The sequence below is a fragment of the Lissotriton helveticus genome, chromosome 7 (genome assembly GCF_964261635.1).
Source record: "Lissotriton helveticus chromosome 7, aLisHel1.1, whole genome shotgun sequence".
Taxonomy (NCBI): Eukaryota; Metazoa; Chordata; class Amphibia; order Caudata; family Salamandridae; genus Lissotriton; species Lissotriton helveticus.
In genome coordinates this window covers 1,088,353,754-1,088,378,756 of record NC_136068.1, presented here as the reverse complement: position 1 = coordinate 1,088,378,756, position 25,003 = coordinate 1,088,353,754, and the positions used below count along the sequence as shown (strand labels likewise).

The window sequence follows — 25,003 nt, the reverse complement described above, 5'->3', positions numbered from 1 at the left end:
AATGTCAGACCCCTCTGAGCCTTCCGGAATGCCATAAAGGCGCAAATTATTACGCCGATTGCGATTTTTCAAATCCTCGGAGGTCCGTTTAAGCAGGTCGACTTCCTTGGTAAGACTGGCAACCTTGCATAAGACATCCTGAGCGTCACTGACCTTTTGCTCTACATCAGTTAGTCTCTAATCCAAACTGGACCATTTATCATCAAGCCTCTGGAGAGTTGTAGTAGTATCAGTCATAAAGGAGCGTATGAGACGCAATTCCTCCATAATGTCCTCCAACGTAACAGGAAGTGGGGACTTAGAGGGAGATGAAGGATCTTTTTTGAGGCGTTTAGCAGTGGCGGCAGCATCCTTGCGTATAGCAGAGGCGTTACCGTGAGCCTTAGAAGTATGCGGAGGTTCCATTGTGGTACAAAGGCGTGAGACTCCAGTCAGACCAAAAGATAAGTGCAACAGAGAATCGTGAGGAGGCTACCAATATGCAAACTGAAAACAAGCGTAGCAATTAGGCAGCGACCATTGAGTGAAGGAATCACTAAGAGCGAAGCAAGGAGTGAAGCCCAGCAGGAAAAAGTGGTAAATACCCTTATTGAAGTCCTGGAAGCATGCAACGGCAACTGGAAAGAATATCAGCAGAGTTGAAAAGCCATGGCGCAGGTTAAAGCATGAAGTAAATAAGGAAGTTAAAAAAAAGGCTCCTCGAGTGAAGCAACATAACCAGCAAGCTGGGGCATGTAATCCATGGAAAAGTCACTCAAAAAGGCAGGCAAGAAGTGATGTAGCAGCAGAAAGGAAGAAAAAAAACGCTGCAAAGAACAGGCAGAATAAAGGAACAAAATGGCGGCCGTGACCGAAGAAAGAACATTTCGGCCCAAAATTAGCATAAAAGCTTCTTGTTGGAAGCTAAAAGCATACCCATGCAGTGGGGGGCGCTTCCGACATCGAAATCCGCCGTTTGACTGCCGAAACGCTACCGCGAAACGGACCCTTCAAAAACGAGCGTTGCTTGTCTGCGCGGAGCTCCTCAGAGTGCGGCCATCTTGGCTGCCGCGTTGCGCGCTCCGAGAAGGAGCATCTTAGAACGAGCTCCGTAGCTTTGGCTACTTGTCCTATACAATGTGAGTATACTTCTTAGGAAGTCTTCACGCACTGACACCGTTTCCGGATCTTGCCTGGGGAATTCTAAGTAGTTATGTCACAGTAGTGGTAGTGTAGGGACAGACTAATGCTTTCTATTCATGAGCCACAGATGAAGTCTGATCTTGAAGTGGGGTAAATCATTGCCTGCATTCTGCTTCTGGAAATTGTTATTCTGTTCATGATTCATTGCATAAAACTAGCTCGCAGGTTTGGATTTGTATTAGTTCCCATGTACTTCTACAACCTCGTTATGAGGTGTTTGCACATACAGTTGTTTTTGGCTTTGTAATAAACCCACTAACTTGGAATTGGAAGTCTGTGATTCTTCAGTCATGGTTATCAAGATTGTTAGTTTGCTTTAACGAGTTATTTCTTCCCCCTACACTTATCTAACAAAGGTCCATCGGCCAAGAGTTCCACAGTAAATTGGTAGGAAGGAACTCAGCCTTAACACAAGTGAGTGTTCCCCTTTAAGTTGTGAATTAAAACTCGTGTAATCTAGTATGTTAGTTCAACTGAAGTGTAGCAAGACGAAATCAACCTGAGTTCTTTCGGTTCATAATTCAGATGCCTCACTGACGGCATAGGGTCCTAGTAACATGGTATCATCTGACAACCCTACATAACAGACACAAACCCAAAGAAAAACTAACACAAAGGTGACAATCTGAAGACAAATCAGCTAGCATGTGGTACCTTACAAAGCACAAATATAAACATTTATTTAGTGCTTACTCCAAAGATAAACACCGAGGCACTCTCAATGGGTCTAATTAAAAAGAAAAAACGTTCCTGGTCATAAGTTAGAAATGTACTCCTGAGGACTATGTCTGACGTAACTTTCTAGCCCTTTAAAAAATCACGCAGTCCCGGACTTCTGTGATTACCGTAGATTTGGACGGAAATGTAACAAATGTATGTTCTGTGCCTGGAAGGCAACTTCACACGTATTGTTCCTATTTTCTCTTGTATTGTTTCTGTTGATCTTACTGGGTGAGGTGCGCATGTTTGTTTGAAGATACGTTTGAAAAGCTGTGATGCAGGACACTCATTCTTGCTTTTCACAACCAAAACACCAAGCAGACAGTCTAAGATCGTGACAAGAAGAAAGGTAACATTCTGGGAGTCGACAGGCAGCATTCCGCTTTGTGGGTGCTCCGTAGCCAGTAGCAATGCATGCGGCTGTGAGTGAGCACACCTTCCTGACCAGGGAGAAGTTCAGGACTTCTCAGTACGCGCGGGAGCAGAGTCTCACACCGGGCAGTCACTGTCGGAGCTGCTACGGCTAGAGAGCAGCCGAAGGTCGCCGCCGCTTCTACCTTACAAGACCGATATGTTCCTCTGTGGCCGGTCGAGATACCGCAGGTGCGCGAGGTTGGTCCTGGGCACTTCTTTTGCGCTATGGCTACTGGTGTGGCTACGGCAGCACTACGGCGACTACACTGGGCATTTCCAGAGGTAAGTAACTGAAAAACGCACATTTGCTTTTGTGTATGAACGTATCAGTGTAAGTTCTGCTGACCATTAGAACAAGAACGGGGCAGGCTGCAGGTGTGCTGGCATCACCCGTGGGCATAAACGAGGCACCGCAAATCAGAAACAGCGGTATGCAAACGTCACTAACACAAAGAACAGGGGAAACCGCCAGAAATTGAGACGGGCTAAATCATAGGAGCTGAGCCGGGGTCACTGTTTAAGCTATCGAAAGAAAGGCACGTACATCGCGGATACAACATAGTGTAAACATATGAAAAATACTCTGGCATGTTAAAAAAGATAGTTCAACAACGAGTGTTTTAAATTAAAAATGTATCACGAATAACCTACCACTGACGCTTATTAAAAGTAGTAACTTCTAAACATGGACTTAGTGATAGCCAAGAAAACCTCTGTTGTGAGGACGTTTCCACGTGTGACCACGAAAGACAGCACTTTGTCATGTGCACTGTTTATAAAAACAATTTCATTATTTGTGAGGCAACTTTATTGCTCGTGAATACATAACCTGTGGAGAGACATTTTTGCGTAGTGCACTTACTGAACTGAATTACTTCAAAGAACTATTACATTTGAAGTAATTCAGTTGAGGATATGCACTGCACTAAAAGGTCACTGCTACATGTCAGGCATTCTTACATTCTATGTATTTCACAGGAAAGCTGACTCATGTAACATCTGACTTGCGGCACTACAAACTACACAGTCAGGGGTCAGTGAAAGCAAGTGAACTGGATCCGACAGAATGGAAACCACCACAGGAGAGAGATGGTACTTTACTGCGGAAGAGACAATGACCAACATCACCAGGGAGCATCCATTGTCCTGAGCAAGGGGACGAGCAATGGCCCAACTGTGTGGAAGCCAGTCAACAGCATTCTCATGACAGCCAGGTTAAAAGGGAGAGACATCAACAACGACCTAAGCTGGTGCTTTGTTCCAACAATCAACATAGACGATACAGTCATAGATATATTCTACCAAGAGATGCCAGGTGATCTTAAAGCTGTGCTGCACCACAACCTGAAGATTGTGATTGGGGGCTTGAATGCTGAAGTGGAAAATGACCACACAAACCATGACAGAGCCATGCGAATCAATGGTTATGGCTCAAATGACAATAGAGAAAGAGTTTTGCACTGTCGTGCCTCAAACGATCTGATCATAGGAGGGACTCTCTTCCCCCACCATGATATTCACAAACTAACTTGGTGTTTACCCAATCCTAGAGCCAGAAAACTGACTGATCACCTGATCATAAGCAACATCTGGAGATGCTTAATGAAAGGCGTCAGAGGGAGGAGGTGAGTGAGTCAGCAGTGATCACCAATTACTGACTGCCATTGTGAAGCTAATGCTCAGAAAACAGAACGCAATATATAAGGACAACATAATTTCGATGTGGAAAAATTACACGACTCTTAAATGTATTGGTGAAATAAAAGGACTGAAGTAATGTCATTTGCCTAAAACAACACAATTAGTCAAGTGACGAAGCCGGTGTTTAAAGCAGATTCCTGGTTAAAGGTTGTGCAAATCAGTTCCTAGATGGATAACTCCTTCAGTCTCCTATTTAGCAAGAGGTGACTGTACCCTTTGTTCAGTGCTTTCACGAGCTCCGCCATTACACTGTTTTCAACAAATACACATATCTCATTAAATTAATTTGACGCTATATATATGTGTGAGTGTGTATATATAAATATATGTTGGGGAGAGGACTCAGGGTGCTCGTGTGCTAGCTGGAAGAAGGGTAAACAAAGTTCTTGGCATCCTTAATGCATAGACTTAAAGAATACACAAGCAAACTGGAATTTTGTGAATCTGCAGGTGGAGTATTCTCTGCATATTTATGAATTTACCACACTTGTCATACAATCCTTCATCATCTGCATAATTTGCTGATTTTAGCAAAAAAAAAATCGTTTAGCTCAAACAAACCAAAGGTTGTAAAAGCACACCCCACACGAGTTACAATGCAATGAATGTCAAGTTTTTTGGTTACACAGAGACTGGAAAGCTAATGTGTTTTCCACAGGCCTTAAATAATTACAGGCTTGTAGAGTGCAAACATGGCACTGGTGGGAGATTGTAAATATTGATTCCATTACGCTGAGAAATAGAAGTAAAGATGTTGAACAGTTTGTGGCAAATTCCAAGTGCTTGTATTGTCGGTGTAACATGCCACTCTTGTGGACATGTAAAAGGTTGCTATAGCCTTTGGTAAGTGTTGTTTTGCATCCGTTAGTTATCCTGTTCAGTCCTTTACAGTAAGAATGTTGCAGACCCAGGTGTGCACAACGACACAATTTCCGGCCCGATTTCCTTAAAAACGGAATAAGGGGGATGTTCTTCAAGTCAGGAAGTGGAAAGTGCTATTAGTAACAGACATTTTTGTGCTTGAAACAGCTCTTACTCTAAGAAGACACGTTGGTTAGGAGCTTTTTCTGCTGGAGCTGGGCTAGACACCTAGAACAGGGCCTGCTGATTTGAATTTCATAGCCAAAAGCCAGAGGGTGTACCCAAATGACTCTACTGTGCCTGGGCAAATTAACTAATATTTCAAAGAAAAATAGGGTATAGAGTAGGAACAGATAATAGAACCACAGTTCTACCAAATGAGAAAAACTAATTAATCACTGGTCAGAAATGTATCTGTTACAAAATCAATGTATTATTACGAGCCAAGACAAACTGAATACATGGTACTTTCAGTACTCATACCTGACAATGCTTACATATATAAACACAGACACAGCTATACACAGTGGCACATGAATAACAATACATTTATATAATAACACCAACAATTCTTTTCGGATGTATGACGTTACAACGCATACTTTTACAACGCCTACCTTTACATCGCAAGTTTTACAACGCATACCATTACAACGCATAATGCTTTTGGGCGCTGGATAGTGAATAGTTTAATTTACTATTCCAACTCCAGTCCCCGTGGATAGTAGGGAAGGTGTTGGATAGTACATTAAACCTATTCCCTATCCTAGAGCGCCCCCCCAGCACTATGCGTTGTAATGGTTTGCGTTGTAAAAGTTGCGTTGTAATGGTAGTTCGTTGTAAAAGTTTCGTTGTAAAGGCTGTATACCATTCTTTTCATTGTATGTTTGTAAAAATGCAATAAACCATTGGACTTCAGTCTTCCATTTAATTGGACATTGTGTGGTGGTGTTCGAAAGAATCAGGCTACAATTCACGCTAAGGAGGTAGTCTTTTTTAGGTCAACATTAGTTGAGGACCAGAGAGTCCCTGTATTCTTGAACTCGTCCCGGCCATCCCACGTGACGGTGGGAGTGTGCGAGGGACGTCTGAGTGCCGTCCAAACCCCGTCCACTGATTAAAATGCCTGCAATGCGGCGGAATTCGTGCCGCAGTCAACGGGTTAATATTGGCACAAACGTATTTTATAGATATTTTTCAATTTCCAGAAGACTACTCCACTGGAGGTGTCGACACGTTTCGGGCCTTTCACCATTGGGCCTAATCAGGACAATGAAAAAGCTAGAAGTGCAACAACTTTTGGGAGGACATAGTGTGGCTCAAATACGTTTTCCCCCATTGCACTATAAAGATTAATTACGGTATTCGCCATAAACACAAACGGGACAGTAAGGACTACTCATCTGCTCAAGTCCAAACTCAATAGTCTACGCACGTTATGCCCAAATGTTGAGGGTTTGCTGTGCGTGACAAATTTGTTCAGGAGAAAAGTCCGTTTTGGAGTACGTGAACGTCACCACTCTGTCGGCGTTCACTCGGCAACAATTATGTCATCCAGCCCTGGATGACATAATCATTGCCGAGTGAACGCCAACAGAGCGACTTAGTTTGCGCCCTCCTGACCAGACTTTTCTCTTGAACACATTTTTCATGCGCTGCAGCCTCGAACCATTTGGGCGTATTGCGCACAGACTATCGAGTCAGGACTTGAGCAGATGTGTAGTCCTTACTGTCCCGTTTGTGTTTACGGCGAATACCCCGACTGATCGTGATAGTACAATGGAGAAAACGTATTGGAGCTACACTATGTCATCCCCAAAGTTGTTAAATATGAGCTCGAGGAAAACCACGAGCTACTGGAGGCACAACTCTTGGGCCATGGGCCTTTCAACTGTAATCAAAAAGTACATCATATCTCTATGTTGATATTTACAAGATTTTTATTCTCTTGATTTTTAAACATTTGAAAAAGGAAACAATAAACAGTGCATTCTATGCGCTACAATTTCTCATCAAAAGATTGTTGTATTTATAAGAAACATCAAACGAAATTACATATAAATCATTCAGCAAATCAACAAATTGTCTTTGGTGATATTATTATATCTTCACGAGATTCACAAAAAATATCCCAAAATCCCAATGCATTTCGGGTTCATCCTGAACCCTTCGTCAGGGGATGTACTAAATGAGTAAATTGTCAAATCTTGAGTTGACGACGTCATGTAGTGATGTCTATTCAGGATCTACAAGACAGCAACAGAGGTATCTGTATATCATTTAATCAGTAATTAAATATTTCAGAAACCACATAAAAAAGACTGGGGAGTGCTGCTGAGAGAGAGTTCTAGTGTGGAAAAAAGTGCAGATCCAATGTAAATACCAAAGTGCCGTGCGCCTACCAGAAAACTCAAGGTGGGAAACTCTCATGCAGGTCTTTGCGAAAATAACACGTGAGGTGCCAGTGAGAGGAAAGTAGAACTCGTAAGCCCTCATGTGTTAAAACAAGCATGCCAAAAAAATGAACGTTAAAGTCAATGAGGAAACAACTACGTGAAAGATCTAGCTATTTAAGTAAGCTTACCGGACGACAGTCCAATACGGGCATGTGTCTATAAGCCACAGGTAAACTATATAACGACCAGGTTCCTCATGTCCAGATAACCGTAAAAAATAACAGGGAACGATCAATCCCCTGGACTCAACCTAGTGTTGTGAACAAACCCGGTGACCCGGTGTACAGCTTACCAGTACAAATGAAGGAGACACGTAAGCTCAAGTCTCTCAGATCCAAATGTCTGAAAGAGAATCACAAATTCCTTACTGACAACTCCCTACCACAATATAACGTCCACTGAAGCATACTAGACCTCCGAGACTTACCTATCACTTCATCCGCCGCCATGCATACTGAGTTGCCAAGCGTGAGTCCGCCCAACAGGTCACGTGGTGCGGAACTCGTGGGTTTAAGTAGAAGGAGTGAACAAAATAGAAGACGGGCTACCAACAAAACAGTAACCTCACCTAAAAGGGAGAATGTGCTCTAGTTCCAAACCTATGTCCAATGTGTTCATCATGTTCGTATTCTAAACCAATCAAAACTGGGAAAACTACTAAAATTATGTATGTGAAAACATATACATGTCTATATAATAAAGAGACGGTTCTGTGATGAAAGTGCCATAACAAAAATAATAAAGAGTAACTCGCTATGACATAAGATAGCTGTAACCTATGTAAAACGTCCAGCAAAAGGTAAAAGATCTAGGTGAAAATGACAAGGTAGGATAATGTTAATAAATAGAAAAAACCTAGCAAGGAGAAACAACAAAAGACGGAAAGCGAAAAGCCAAAGAGTGAGGAATATTCAGATGGACTAAATCATGCTCAAACGACGAAACAGAGAAGTAGAACAGAAACAAGAAAAGGAAATCCCAGCGTTCTCCCGTACAATCTAATGAATAGTATCAGCCATTTATAAAAAACACAATAATTCGTAATGGTCATTAAGACCCCCTGGACTTACTGTACCTAAGGTCTTTATCCAATGTGTTTCCCTCCTAGCTAGACGTGTGTTGAAATCTATTCCTGGTGCTTGTTTGATGCATTCCAAACCCATGTATCTTACTTGGGGAATAGTGTGTTTGGCTTCTACCCAATGTCTGGCTGATGGTGAATTTATATTCTTGTTTCTGATGCGACTTTTATGCTCCACTATACGCGTTTTAATCTTTCTACTGGTTCTACCCACGAATACTAGTCCACACGGGGACTTGATGGCATACACTACTCCTTCAGTGGTGCAATCTGCATTATGTCTGAGTTTTATACTTTGGCCTGTGTGTGGATGCATGAAATCTCTTCAATAATAAGTAAAATAAGATCCAGCGAACTCTTGTTCAGAATGGCATACCAGCGTGCCATAAAAGATTTATTAAATTTAAAAAGCATTGGGCGAAGAGCAATCCTCAAGCCACGAGGTATGCATTTTACTTTGTGGTATTCGATTAATGTTGTGGCATGTAATCTCTGATTGATTTCTTTTCTCATGAGGTACTCAAGTTGCCTTAGTTGCTGTGTTGTAGTGCCTGATGATGTGCCAAATTCTCTTACTTCTTTTATTAGTGCATAAATTGATTCGGCATCCTCAGATGAGTACGCTTTTGTATCTGCTTGTTTAGTTGTCAAATTGGAAATGTCCTGCCAAGACATGATTGTTAAGTGGGTGCTGATCCACAAGTGGGCACTCAAGGTAAGAAAATTAATCTGAAGGGTGGATCTGCACACCTAAATTTAAGTCTGAGTATAAAGGATCGAGTAATTCTTCAAATTTAGAAGTTTTAGCGTGCTCTCTAGTTATAAGGGTGCGTGCCCTGCGCCCTAACTGTATCAACTAGTTAAATATGAGCTCGGGGAAAACCACGAGCTACTGGAGGCACAACTCTTGGGCCATGGGCCTTTCAACTGTAATCAAAAAGTTCGTCATATCTCTATGTTGATATTTACAAGATTTTTATTCTCTTGATTTTTAAACATTTGAAAAAGGAAACAATAAACAGTGCATTCTATGCGCTACAATTTCTCATCAAAAGATTGTTGTATTTATAAGAAACATCAAAAGAAATTAAATATAAATCATTCAGCAAATCAACAAATTGTCTTTGGTGACATTATTATATCTTCACGAGATTCACAAAAAATATCCCAAAATCCCAATGCATTTCGGGTTCATCCTGAGTTGTTGCACTTCTAACCTTTCCATTGTCCTGATGAGGCTCATGGTGCAAGGGCCAAAATGCATCAACACCTCCAGTGGAGGAGTCTTCTGGAAATTGAAAAATATCTATAAAATGCATTTGTGCCAACATTAAAGAATACTGGGATTTTGTGGTCCTCAACAAATGTTGAGCTAAAATAGACTACTTCCTAAGTGTGGTTTGTAGCCTGATTCTTTTGAATACAGCCACACAATGTCCAATTAAATGGAAGACTGAAGATCAATGGTTTATTGCCAGTTTGAAAACACACAATGAAAATAATTGTTTATGTTAATATATGAATGTATTGTTATTCATTTGTCTTTGTGTATAGATTTTTAAGTATTTATATATGTAAGCATTGCCAGGGATCAGTACTGAAAGTACAAGGTATTCAGTTTGTCTTGGCTACTAATAATTAATTATTTTTTTAACAGATATATTTCTGACAAGTGATTAATTTTTTTCTCATTGGTAGCACTGTGATAATATTATCTGTTCCTACTGTATACCCTTTAAAAAAAAATATAGACTTGAATTTCACAGTCACATGCGTTCAGTTTTCTTGGTGATTAATCAAAGCGGGTTTGGTCTAAAATAATATTTCTCACGTTGGATTCTGTCGCCAGTACACAATATTTGCCACTGGCTGCCTGTAATTATCTAGCTTAAACAGTGCTTTTGTCCCCTTACCTCTGATTGAAGTGTTGCTTTTACTTGTAAGTGGAGCCTTTATGTCCAAAATAGGGTACCCCTTTGTCACTGCCTGGTGATACCTCCCGATGATACCAACGTGAATTGCTTGTTAGGTCGAGCTGGCGTTGGAGCGCGAAACGCTCCCGCCAGCGAGACTATAGTCACCTTCCTCCCTGCCAAGGGAGTCAGAGCTGTGAACGAGCAGCTCCAAACCTGGGCACGAGCCGACTCAGGTCCGTGAACGCGCGGGAACGTCAACGTGCACATTCACGCGCATCACGCTCCTGTCCTCCCGCGTCTCTTCTGAGGCGCGCTCGAGGCCGACTTGCGGTGTGCTGTTCCAGCGTTAGGTAAGTGAGGGCCGGGGGGGATTTGTTTGCTTGTTGTTTGTTGGTTTATGTGCATGGGTGAATCAAAGTGTGATGAACTGTGTGTGCATGGATGTCTGCCCATATGTTGATCTGTCTACATATTTCCATGTTTATTTCACTTATGTCAATGTGTCAAACCTACTGGCCTTTTCAATATTTGCTATTTTAATATGTGTATGTCGCTGTGCTATTCTCTCTCTGCTGACCTTATCATTGTTTAACGTTTATTTGTATACCGTTCATGTTCAATACGTCTCCTGTTATTTTAGGGTGATAAACGTTTACGGTGTGATTCTGAGTGGGTCAGGAAAACGTGTGGTGTTTACACACCACAAAATACAGTTATATAATGTATAGTATATACCTCCTATTCCAAGTTTCTCGAGGGCCAGTGAGGTTCAATATGTAGAATCCGTGATAATGTACTGAATTCTGCGTGTTTTGCATTTCTCAGGCCCTCTTCCCTCAATATTTTTTGCGGTTTCATCTGCCAAAATTTGTCTGGGGAAAATTGTGATGGTGGGATGTTTACCACAAAACCTCGGAATTAAATTCAGAATATTCCACATAATACGGAATTTGGACATAAACAGAGTTTTCTTACTATGCTAATAGTGGATATCTGAACCTTCTTATACATTAGAAGAAAAACATTAATATTTCTCATTATTTTTCATTTTAATGGTAAATTTCTGTGATGTTGAAATAGGATGCATCTGCTCCTGATATTTCTACAGGAATTTGACACAAGTTTTGCTTGTGCTGCTTCAAAACCGAAAGGCAGATCCTAGGTTCTGATGTTTGTCTCATGCATTGGTTTACTGTACCATCACTCACTAAGCATCCATGTTTGTTTATTTGTACTATTTATATGTATTACTGCTAATCAAATGGAGAACGCAGACACATATTATAGTAAAATCAAACTGAATTCATCCACAAGCTTTACTGTCAGTGTTTCTGACATGCTCTACTTGTTAAAACAATAACAACACTCACAAGCAGTGGTTAAACAGCAATTCACTTAGATTCGCCAAGCCTCTATTATTGGCCCAGATGCTACCAAAACCTTAAACAAGAGTACGAGGAAGTCTACCAATGGATCACAGAAGTACTGAGTGATATATGTGGCGTATCCTGCTGTGTTAGATCATGTCTTCTGAAAACAATTGTTCTCTTTCGTGCAATAGTATCCAGTGTGAACAAAAGTTTTAAATTGATGTCCCAGTGCTGTGTTACTGTGGGCACGGGCTGGGGCAGCAATTTTTATCTGTCACACAGAAGAAATTGATACTTTTTTTCTATGAAAATTCAAGACCATTCAGAACACCTTCCAGAATAGTGCTCACATTTTCCAAATACAGGTCCGATGCGTAAGGAATCTGTTTTCCTCCTCACGTCCCCCTCCCTAGACAAATTCACTCCCCTCTCTCTTGATCAGTCACTCTCAGCATTAAAGAGCCTGAAATTCAGGTGTGGTTCTGCTGGCCTGGAAAAACGCAAAAGTGCTCTTGCTGCTGGAAAAACCGGCAGCTGATCCCAAGCAAGTGGTAAATTATAGGCCCATCTCCCTTCTCCCTGCCCTTTTGAAGTTTATGGAAAAGGAAGTTAATCACCAACTTTACCACTACTTTTTTTTTTTTTTTTTTTTTTTTTTTTACAGTTTGTGTTTTATTACAGAATACTTTGTATGTTTTTCATATAAGCATTTATGGATGCTATTCCGAAAATGTTTTTTATTTTTTTATTTTTTATTTTATTTTTTATTTTATTGGTTTTCACAAAGTCGGAATCTTAACAAAGTTACTAAAGAAAGATAATTCAAGACCCCCCCCCACCCGCCTCCCACCTTCCATCTTCATTACAAACCAATGGCACAGATACTTATAAACAAAGATGAGGAAAAAAATAAGATAAAGCCGGGAAAAATGTGACAAGAGAATATGTCTGAAAAAAGAAAGAAAACCAGAAAGAAGAAGGAAAGAAGAGAGAGAGAGGTAAAAGGAGACAAGGTTTTGTGGATTTCTGGTGGCCGTTCTATGTCTCTGTATCCACCTGTCCTTGTTGATCAATCCATTTGGAGAATGCCCCCCAAACTTCAATACCCATCTTCCTTTTTCTTCGTCCTTTCTTAGCATATACAGATTTTTCAAGATGGTATGTGGCAACTAGTCTAGCCAACCATTGTGCATAGGAGGGGGACTCTGAGTCTAACCATCCAGAAGAAATGCATATCCTCCATACTGCCATTGCGACAAATATCAGCCCTTCTTCTTTTACTCTCAAGGAGTCCGATTGTGTTCCCAAAAGAATAGTAGTAGGGTTCAGAAGAATTGATTGATTTGTTATTTTACTCAGTAAGTTCTGTATTCTGAGTAGGGTGGAGCTAATGACTGGGCATGTTGCAAATATATGTATAGAGTCGGCCCCTATCTCAGAGCAGCGCGAGCATAGTGTTCCTCTCCCAGATCCCCATTTCATGATTTTGCTAGGTGTCATATACAAAAAAAATATAGTTTTAAAGTGTTGTGCTTGTAGTTTGGCCGAGATAAGGATTTGCTGTGATAAACACAGGGAGTTGAAAAATATGCTTTGAGGGGAATCAAGTTTAGTGTGCCATTTGGAAGCAATAGTTTCTAGATCATCAGGGGTTTCCTTGTTTATTAATTGGTATATACTTCCAATGCGAATAGAGGTGTTATTCCGAAGAGTGTTCATAAGCTCGACCTCGGCAAATCCGTGGGCTCCTCCCACTTTCCTGGCAAGGTAATCGTAAATAGCCATATATTTAAATAGGTCTTGACTTTTTAATTTGAATCTAGTCTGCAAAGTTGAGAAGGTCTCAATTCCCCTAGTTGTTATAAGGTCCCCTAATTTTGTAACCCCTGCTCTATGCCATTCGGATAGATAAGATGAACTAAATATAGCAGGTAGATTGTTGTTATTAATTATAGGGGAATAATAGTTATGTCTACCCATTCCAAACGTTTTCCGGACATGGCGAAAAACTTTATAAGAATTCATTAGCGTCTTAAATTTAACGCGGTTGTAATATCCATAGGCTGTTTCTCGGACTAGACAGCCCCATTGTTGTTCCCCTAACAAGGACCGGAAGGGTGAAGGCAAAGACGGATCAACTCCACAGGAGGATTCTCTTAACAAAACTGAGCTGTATTGAAGGACTGCCGCCCAGTAATATAGGATGATGTTGGAAAAAGCCCATCCCCCTCTGTCTTTCGGTAACGTAAGATGTTTTAATGCACGTCTAGGTTGAGCGTATGACCAAATGAACTGGGTAAAAATTTGCTGAAATTTAAGTAGATCTTTTTTGCTGAACTCAAGAGGGATACAGCGATAAAAATAAAGCAATTTAGGAAAGTAGGTCATTTTAATGACATTGCACCTGCCAACCAGCGTTAGGTGTAAATTATCTATTTGTTTTAGTGCCTTTTTAGTCTGTACAGCAAGGGGAGCCAAATTAGTTGCAACTATTTCCTCCAGTCTAGGGAGCCCAGGTATTTGGCCTTTAGTACCACTCTAGCATCGGCCCAAATGATTTTATTATTTGCTAATATCTGTGTTTTGCTTTTGTTTAGGGCGTACCCAGATAATATACCAAATTTGTGGGCCTCCCTTTCTAGGGCCTGTATAGAATTGGCAGGGTCTGGAGTAGTGATGGCGAGATCGTCAGCATAGGCCAGGATTTTACAGCTGTTTTGAAAATATGTTACTGGAGAAATGTTGTAATTCTTCTCTATTTGTTTAATAAGAGGGTCTAGGTAGAGCGCAAACAGTAACGGGGAGCAGGGGCAGCCCTGCCTAGTACCTCGAGAGATTTTAAAGGGATGCGTCAGATGTCCATTTATAACGACGCTAGCGGTTGGATTGTGATAAAGTGCCTGCGCCGCCTGCATGAACCTACCCCCGAATCCCATGCTGTCCATTACTCTCCAAAGAAATTGCCAGGAGACCCGGTCAAAGGCCTTTTCGGCGTCGAGTAGTATTAATGACATCGGATCTCCAGCGACTTGAGCAGCATCAAACAGAGTAATAACTCTCCGGACATGTTCAGTGGTCCCTTTCTTGGGTATAAAACCATGTTGCCATTTTGAAACAAGGGGTTCCACTACTCTAGATATTCTAGAGGCTAATACCTTGGAGAAAATTTTAGAGTCGCAGTTGATGAGGGTTATTGGTCTGTAGGAGCCCATATCTAGTGGAGATTTGTCCTTTTTTGGAAAGATAGATATTCTGGCACTAGACCAAGAGCTTGGAGGTAAAGTGCCACTGAAGATGGAGGTAATTACTTCTAAGAATATAACCTTGATTTGGCTGGCAAAGATTTAAAAAAACTCGACAGGAATGCCGTCAGGGCCAGAAGCTTTTCCGTCAGGAAGACTTTTGAGGGCATCCAGGATTTCTTCCCATGTGGGGGTGAGGTCTAATAGTTCACAGAGAAGACATATGAGTGTAGTGACAGTATCGGACATCACTTAGCTGTTAAGACGAGACAACAAATTACCTCTAATGAGATACACAAAATTAGATTGTCTTCAGGCACCGAGGTCTCCGATCCTAGCTGCATCCGACATGAGTTCCAGGAGTTTTATGCTAAGCTATACAAGGAAGAAAACTGCTGCATGACCGAAGTTCTAGATAGAAAGATTCTTGAATATCTTAGCGAGATCGAATTGAACTTTACCACTACTTGGATGATAATAAAATACTTCATTACAGCCAATACAAGTTTTGCCCTCCTTTCAGCAGGGAGACCATGCTTCTTGAAGTGGTCGAACACAGCTTTCAATACTGTGCCCCACTTTAACCTGCTTGAGCATCTTCATGAGATATGGATCAGACACTCGGCCTTAAATTGGCTCTCATAATTTCTGGATAAGCGTACTCAGGAAGTATGGCTGCCTCCTCACACCTCACAAGCCAGAACCCTGAGATTAGGCATACCTTTGGGCTCGGCTCCCAGTCCCACCCTGTTTAATGTATATCCAATGCCCTTGGCTACTCTTGCTAAGTCCCCGGGTGCAAAAGTCATCTCTTACACGGATAACATGCAGCTTCCTTTTGCTTGTGAGAAGGAAGGTGACCTAGATGGGAAGCATATCTCTCGGTGTCTCGCCAAGGTGTTTCATTGGCTGAACGTACACCAAATGAGTTGCAATCCGGATAAAACCGAGATTGTGACTTTGGGAGATGTCCCTCACAATTTAGTGGAAGCCTCCTGACCATTTGATATGCTGCCCCCCGGCTCCCCCGAAAACTGTGTGAAGAACTTAGGGATTAAAATTGACAGCTCCCTCTCCCTCCAACCGCAGATTCAAGCCCTTGCTGGCTCTTGTTTAAGCATGCTAAAAATGTTTTTACCTCTCCTATCTGAGTCTGCTGGTAGAAGGTGGTGCAGGCCCTGATCACGATGAGACACAAATATGGGAATGCTCTTTACCTCGGTTTCCCTAACTATATTCTCAACAGACTGCAGGTGGTGCAGAATTCGGCGTTGAGACTGCTACTCAGACTCCCACCTAGGTTTCATCTGGCCCCTCATTTGAGGTTCATGCACTGGCTTCCTATAAAAAAAAAGAGGGTTATCTTTACGGCTATGGTCCTAATGCATAAACCCATGCAGGGTACGGGCATGGTCTATCTCAGAGAGAGGATCAGCAAATACATCCGAGCACGCACCCTGCCCTCTTCCTCTGCGCGCCTTGCAAGAATGCCGTGCATCAACCGCCTTAGAATAGGAGGGAGATCCTTTTCCTATTTGGGTCCATTTAACTGTAACAAGCTTCAAACCTACCTTCGTTTAGCACACAACCTGGACATCTTAAGAGGAAACTAAAGACCTGGCTCTTTAAACAGTCAGTCTAGGTGGCCTGGCCGGTTGGCCACTGACTGAGCGCCGGGACACTCTATTGAGTATCTGCGCGCTTTACAAACAAGATTAACATAACATAACAGAGCCATATTCATAATTGATGACAGATTGCTTGGACAGATGTTAGGTACTGTGTAAGCCCTTTGTTTTGAACACACAGTCACCTCATGCAGGGGCGGCTCCTCCACTAAGGCGGAGGAGCATTGCCCCACTGCTCTCAGAACAGGAAAAAGGAAAAATAAAATGATGATAAAATCGTTATTTTAATTTTATTTTTCAGAGTTATGGGGTTGAGTTAGGGCATGGCAGGGCTGATGTCACAGGAGGAGGAATCGCTCATGCACTTAAGTGCGCATGACAGTTTGGCTGGCCGTCTTGAGCCGGCCAAACAGTCATGCGCACTTACCATGTCTTCCACCGGGCTGTAATACACAGCCTGGGTGGGGAAAATGCCCAGGGTCCCACTTCATGTCTGAGCGACACCCCACAGTACTCAGACCAATCACAATGCTGCAACGTTGTGATTGGCTTGGGAGAGTCTGTGTGCTTCCGGGACTCGTCAGTGAAGCAATGGCAAAGGAGAGAAGGCGGCAGCCATGAGGAGGTAAGTGTTTTAAAAAGGATATTATGATCCCCTCCCCGCCACTGACCTCATGTTTCCAGCTCCACCATACAAACATAGGGCCTTTTTAAAAGTGGTCTGTTAAACTGATCCCTGTGCAAACACCTGCCTGCTCAGTAATCATGATCATAAGTAATGCGATGTTTATAGCACCTGAGAATTACTAGGTTCAATAAAGATCTCATCGTTTGTTATATTTCAGTAGGTCAGACTTGTATGATTCAAACAGGGGGAAAAAGGAACAGTCTTTACCAGGACGTACCCGAACCCACATACTATTCCTCAAAAACCCAGATTTTGCAAAAATGATCTCATCTGACAAATCTCAAACATCTCAGTGTTGGAGTTTTCTAGGATGCAATAATTATCATATCTGACAGGACCTCCTTGTAATGATGGAATGATGATGTTTTTGAACAAGTATAAATGTACATACATATATGTTTTTACCAAATGTAACATTGCAGGTCATGGCCACATATAGGCAGACACAACCACTATTAGGAGTATTTTTAAAATTATTTTGAGAATTACAAGTTTTTCTTGTGTAATTTATGCACATTTTAACATCTCGCATTAGTGCAACTGCACTTTAAAACTGTTTCTTTTATCTCCAAAGGAAAAATCATTTTTAGAATTGAAAAGCTCCTACCTTTACATCCCCAGTAAATTTGGGGGTTTCCTTTAATGTTCCCACCATTGTTACAGATTTACTCCTACCCTTGATAGGGGTAAATGTCTAACTGTATCTAAGGTGGTGATGTGCCTCTCAAAAGTTTTTGAATGCCCACAAACTCGCTTATTTGGGGATTTTCATCTACTTTTCAAGGCTTCCTGCTTTGGCTAATCCACGTTTCACCCCCATGAGCATAGTTTCTCACAATTTACATTAAACCAGATTCATGCAATATGTGTGAGTCATTTCAACAATCTGTAAACACAAAACACTGATAAACCAAGCAGTGTGTATGTACATATGTATAACTTATATGCACGAATGGCGTTTTGGATCAGGGCCAATATAATATGTAGGAGTAAACATTGGAGATGAAATACTCAATGGCTCTAGAAATAAAATTAAAAAATAAACATTAGGCGTGCTTCTCAATCCCATGAATGTAAATGTGTTTGTATATAGCACACTTCTACCCAGAGGTCTCGTAGCGCTGTATTCATACCGCTGTGGAACCCTTCCTGGCTTTCCTGTGAAATGTCCACTCCTGGGCACCCCCAAGGTGTAGCCAGGCATCCAAGCGCTGCTGGGGTCGTTGTGGAGATTAAACAAGCTATTGCCCAGAGTCACAGAGTGGGACCCATGATTAGACTTGGCACTGAGGCGAGAATTATCAGGTCCGGAGAGATTGAGTCCAAGAGCCGCCAAGGCGGGATTGAACCCTGGTCCCGGGCCAGATCTCTGCATCAGGGTCTGCCGCTCTAACCATTGAGCCACGCTTCTCCACATCTTTGATTCAGACCATTCTTTCATCCCTCAAGTAAATATTGTGCTCAAAAGCATGCTTTATTGTCTTAGCCACCTCAGTCTTGTTATAGCTGAATCTTGCAGTGTCTAATTTAGTTGAAGTTGCATAAAGCCACCTACAATTAAATTGGTGATATGTAAAGAGTGAAAACTTTGATGCCCACCCCTTATTTTTACCCAAAGGAGAAGGTTTTACACCACTTTTTCAGCCTTGTCTCTCCACTGACTACCAATGAAGAGTCTAAGCTAAACACCGAAAATGCAGTTTTTTTGTAGTATACAGTAGAGTGGCGTAGAGTAGAGTGGCGTATAGAGAGCAGAGTGGTATGAAGTATAATGGGGTGGAGTGAAGTGGTGTAGAGTGGAGTGGCATATAGTAGAGTGGTGGATAGTGGAGTGGCATAGAATCAATTAGCTTAGAGTGGAGTGATGTAGAGTGGAGTTTTGCAGAGTTGACTGGCGTACAGTGGAATGGCATAGAGTGGAGTAACGTAGATTGAAATAGCATAGAGTCGAGTGTTGTAGAGTGGAGTGATGACGTAGAGTAGAAAGGCATAGAGTAGAATGGTGTATAGTGGAGTGCATGGAGGACAGTGCCCTAGAGTGACATAGTGTTGAGTGGATTGGTGTAGAGTAGAGTGGCATAAAGTGGAGTAGAGTGGAATGGGGTAGAGTGGAGTGGCCTAGAGTGGCGTGATGTAGAGTGGAGAGTAGGGTAGACTGGTGTGGCTTAGAGTGCAGTTGTGTAGAGTGGAGTGCCGTAGAGGGGTGTGACGTAGAGTGGAGTGGCTTGGCGCAGACTAGAGTACCACAGAGTGGAGCACTGTAGCATGGAGTGCCAGAGTGGAGTGCCATAGAATGGAGTGGGGTAGAGTGTAGTCTGGTAGAGTTGAGTCGAGTCTAGTGGAATAGTCTAGAGTGGAGTGGAGTAGAATGCAATGGCTTAGTGTGGATTGGTGTAGAGTGGAGTGGCATAGAGTGGAGTATCATTGAGAGAAGTGGTGTAAAGTGGAGTGGGCCAGAGTGGACTAGTGTAGTGTAGAAGGGCATAGAGTGGAGTGGCGCAGAGTGGAGTGGAGTGGTGTTGTGTGAAGTGGCACACAGCAGAGTTGCATAGTGTGAAGTTGAGTGGAATGGCATAGAGTAGAGTGATGTAGAGTAAAGTGGCGTAGCATAGAGTGGAGTGGCGTAGAGTGACATAGAGTTTACTGTCAATGAGTGCAGTGGTGTAGAGTGGCATAGACTGGAGTGGTGTAAAGTAGAGTAGTGTACAGTGGAGTGACATATAGTGAAATAGCGTAGAGTGGAGTGGTAGAGAGTGACGTGGTGTATAGGGAACTGGTGTACAGCGTCATGGCGCAGAGTGTTGTGACTTAATGTGTAGTGTAGAGTGGAGTGTGGTAGAGTAGAGTGGCATAAAGAGGAATGGCATAGAGTGGAATGAGGTAGAGTGCAGTGGCGTAGAGTGAATTGGAGTGGCATAGAGTGGAGTGGCAAGGAGTGGAGCTGGGCAGAGCAAAGTAGCATAGAGTGTAACAGCGTAGGATGGAGTGGCATAGGGTGTAAGAGCGTAGAGTGGTGTTGACTCGAGTGTCATAGAGTTAGGTGGACTGTCATACAGTGGAGTGGCTCATCGTATACTTGGGTGACATACTAAAGAGAGGAGTGGTGTGTCGTACAGTGAAGTGGAGTGGCATGTCATGTTGAATGCATTTAGCAGAATTTTGCAGGAATATAGCCTATGTGGTGTAAAAGGTGCTTTTTGGTAGAAGTTCCAAATTGGTGCAGTCGTTTTTAGGTCGAAGCCTGCGTTGCAGCGCATGCGCTGCTGCAGGCGAGAGTTCTTGTAAACAAGAAGGGGCATGAAACCACGCCCCTTCTGCCTTTGGCCGGCCTCGCGAAACTGAGGCCTGCCATTGGACAATGCCCCTGTTTGGATGATTTGTCCGGCTGTGATCCCTCCTTTTCAGGACTCCGTGACCTGACTTCTGGTATCGCAAGCCGATTTCCAGAAACATTGCTATGGCAACCACGAGGCCGGTCACGGAGGCCTGGAGGGGAGGGATTCAGTAGCTGTTCCCGCCCCCTTTTTTTTTGTGCGTGCGGTTTTCGTCATTGTTGCCTCGTTCTCTTTGCTGGAAGGAGGCATTGCAGTGGACCCTCCTTGTTTAATGTACTTTTACCGCTGTGTAGTATAGTACTTTACATTGGAAATGAGACCTTAATTATGCTTTTAGGGAGCAAGAACAATGGGTCTGGGCCTACTCCGACAATATTAAATTAAGAAATTGAACTTTAAGATAATCTGGTCAATGTTTTCGTGCAGCTCGTGTTTGTTACACCAAATTCTGCATCGCCTGAGGAGCCAGTGAAGGGCGGGGTATGGCTGTGCTGCTCGCCCAGGACAGAAGCCGTCTTTCAAGACACTGACAGGGTTTTGGACGCGTTTATGACAATTAATTCTCTTTTCTGTAAATGTCCGCAGGCGTTTCATTTCCTGGGAGTACTCCGTGAAATCCGACAGATGTGTGTCCTTGCAGTCTGTCTACGTCATGGCTCGTTGGTGCGACAACCGACAAGTCATGTGACACAGAGGGCTTGAATATGCCTGCGTAATCCCGGCGCTCCGCTTCTGGGAGGCGACAATGTGTGCTCTTAAATTTATAGTCGACTCTACTGACGTTAAACACTATCTCCAGCGCGCTCGTGTTACTGCCTCCGCGCCTCACGGTTGCAAATCAAGTGACACCCTTCTCCGTGTGACGCAGTTGTTATATATTCAGAGACAACAAGGTGCTTTCTGTGGTAGCTGTGCCTGCAAGGAAACAGTTCCTTTCGCTTCTCTTCCATGTTTTTCGAGTGGGTGGGATATTACGTAGGCCAGGCGAAGGGGGCAGTTTTATTTAGATATGTGTGTTATCAGCCTCAGGCCTGTGTTGGTTGTTAACTTTCAAGACCTCTCATATTATTTTGCGGATTTTTGTAGCGCAGTAAAGGCTCCGAAGAGAGTCAAGGCGCTGCGTGAAGAGACACACAGAGGTAAACGTGTAGCCAGACCGTGTCATTTCTATACAGCTTTTTTGCTTCTATTGTATCCTATGAACCGTTAACAACAAAAGGGAAATACTCCCGAAACAATCCGGATTAAAGGGTTCCTGTTCACCAAAGCGTGCGAAGTGTCCCTTAAACTTTGCACAAGGAGATAGTGATTAAAAGTGCTGCTCCCTGAAGCTGTGCGAACGCCAACTGCAGCCCTTACTAACCTGGAAGGAGCTCGAAGCCCGCTGTAGTTGAGTATTCAAGAAGTGTCATTCCTCTGGCACGAGACGCTTCTTGTGTACCCCAAAACTAGGATGACCAGAATTTTCAAGCCAAAAACCGGGACATTTCACTAAAATAGAAGGGCTACAATTTTATTATAACTGAGCGCACAGACTGATATCGCTCATCATTGTAGAATTACAGAAGAGGCGATAAGAACATAATTAAAATACAATTTTTAAAGCCAGTATCATGCCTGTTAATTAAACCATTTTCTTCTAACAGCTGGCAACTATCCCTGCTTTGTAAAACATAAAAAGACACCTGCCACCGTTTTCAGTCAACTCTCTCTAAAAACCGGGACATTTGATTTCCGGAAATCTGTCAGGACAGCAGGTGAAACCCTGGTACTGTCCCTGCAAATCCGGGACGCGTGGTCAAACCTCCCAAAATGCACAGAAACACAACAAACATTGGCATAGCCAACAGGTCTCGCCTTTGGGACCTTATAAGTGTTTAGCCACGCAACAGTTCATGTTGTTGCACCAAGGAAATTATGCTACATAACTAAATACTTATAAGGTCCCAAAAGCGAGACCTATTGGCTATGCCAATGCTTGTTTTTAACTGAGTGGTTACCAAGTTCATACAGGCCTTGAGTTACCTTGCATGCTCATGGATGTTAAGATTAGTGATTTCAACTGTGTGCCATTCTTTACATCTTGCAGTCATAAAATGTCCTGCTTAAAGAATCTGTGCCAGGGTGGAATACTCCAGATTATATTTAAAAGACCAGCCTTGGCTTGGGACACAACAGGCTTGGTCTCTTACTGTTTAAATGATGTGTACACTTGGAATCACGGATTTAAGGTGTCTGCTTCAGATATTGAGCACTATGTATTATTTTAGTTCTTTCTACAGCCTAAATTCTCCAAGTGCTTGCTATCTAAAGAAGCCTTCTGCCACTACAATCCTAACACCCTGCATGAAATCTGACTCTGACGTACTTTGTTTCTCCAGAGTGACCCTCTTCTTACCTTCTATCCTCTGCATGTTTTCTATTTCTAAGTATAGCAACATCTCCTTCTCATGCCTGCCTTAATCCTTCATATTGTAATTTTGTAATTAGCTGATACCGCATTTCACAGATTTTACCCTATCCCTGTAATCTAACATTGCCTAATACCCACCAGCCTTTCAATCTCACCAACCATTCACAAGAAACCACATAGCCCCCGCTACTGATCACAACTACCTGGTGTTAATATATTACTAAGTAACTGGAGCAAATGCATGCAGTTTTCTCTTACCATTTCATGACTAACCATAAAAACCAACAATACCCACTATATTAACCAATACCTTTGGGTTCCAAAGTAGCTTGCTACTCGCCATAAAGAACTTTGGGTTGCAGAGTAGCATTCCACATACCCTAAAGCACTTCAATGCTGCGTCAGGGGTAGTAAGCATTATATAAATACGATTACAATATATATGTATAATGCTTACTATCCCTGATGCAGCATTGAAGCACTTTATGGTGAGTGGAATGTTACTTTATAACCCACTCACAGACTCACTCAAAGACTCAGGCACACACTCACAGATCCACTCAGAGACTTACACACCTACACAGAGACCCACTCAGACACTCATGCACCCACTCACAGACCCACTCAGATACTTATGCACCCACTCAGAGACTCATGCATCCCCTGGGAGACTGACACACCCACTCACAGACTTAGTGACTCATGCACCATCTCATACATCCATTCATAGACCCACATACCCACTCTCAGTCCCACTCACGGACTCACACACTCAGTCACAAACTCACTCAGAAACACACGCACACAGACCCTCTCAGAGACTCATACATGCACTCACAGACCACTCAGACTCATGCACCCACTCACAGACATCCTCAGACATTCATGCACTTACTCAAAGTCATCTTCAATAAGGAGTTCAGTAATTTTAGCCAATTAAAGAAAAACACATTTGTATATCTATTTCTGAAGGAATCCAGAAGGCATGCACCAACAGGAATGATGTGCTTGACTGGCCACAACCATAGCAGAAAGTTGCGTTGACTGTTTTTTTGTAATGGGACACGGTGCTGATGACACTAAATATTTATTCACATTAATAGAAGGGGTCAGGGTGGAAGTACCCTGACCCCATGGCCAGAATATAGGTGTGTTTGAGGGACCCCTTATGTGTAAAACACATCGAAAAATAGCACGACGAATTAGCCAATATCGCTGCAATGAAAAATACATTCACTGACTCATTTGGACATTAATGTATTCACTCACAAACATACTCATGCCCTCTTACACCCACTCACAGACCCACACAGAGGCTCATGCAGTCACTCGCAGACCTACACAAGCACCCACTCACAGACCCACTCAGAGACTCACGCACTCACTCACACACCTACTCAGAGATGCATGCACCCACTCACAAATTCACTTAGAGACTTATGCATCTGCTCACACACCGACTAGAGACTTATGCACCCACTCACAGACCTACTCAGAGACTCATGCATCCATGCACAGACACACTCACACAGAGACTCACAGACCCACTTAGATACTTACTCATCCACTCAAACCCCTACTCAGACACTCATGAGCCCACTTATAGACCCACTCAGAGACATATGCACCTACTCACATCCAATTAAAAGACTCATGCACTGACTTACAGACCCATTTAGAGGCTTACATATCCACTCACACACCTACTGAGAGACGTATACACCTATTCACAGACCTACTCAGGCTCATGCACCCATGCAGAGACTGACTCCCACTCCCAGTAACATACCCACTTAGAGACTTACCCATCCACTCACAGACCTACTCAGACACTCATGGGCCCACTCATAGACCCACTCAAAGATATATGCACCCACTCACAGACCCACTCAAAGACTCATGCACCCACTCAGACTCACACACCCACTCACAAACCCACTTAGACACTCATGCACCCACTCAAAGACCCACTCGGAGAACAACACACCCACTCATA

General features: G+C 42.7%; 1 protein-coding gene across 1 annotated transcript in view; it reads left to right on the top strand.

Annotated features, from left to right (window-relative positions):
* The first annotated feature begins 2,290 nt into the window (after positions 1–2,290).
* Positions 2,291–25,003, top strand: part of LOC144769964 (uncharacterized) — a 321,126-nt gene continuing 298,413 nt past the window's right edge. The window contains exon 1 of the mRNA XM_078654161.1: positions 2,291–2,598. Within this exon, the coding sequence (XP_078510287.1) occupies positions 2,474–2,598 (125 nt within the window). The 5' untranslated portion in view covers positions 2,291–2,473. The remainder of the gene's footprint in view (positions 2,599–25,003) is intronic.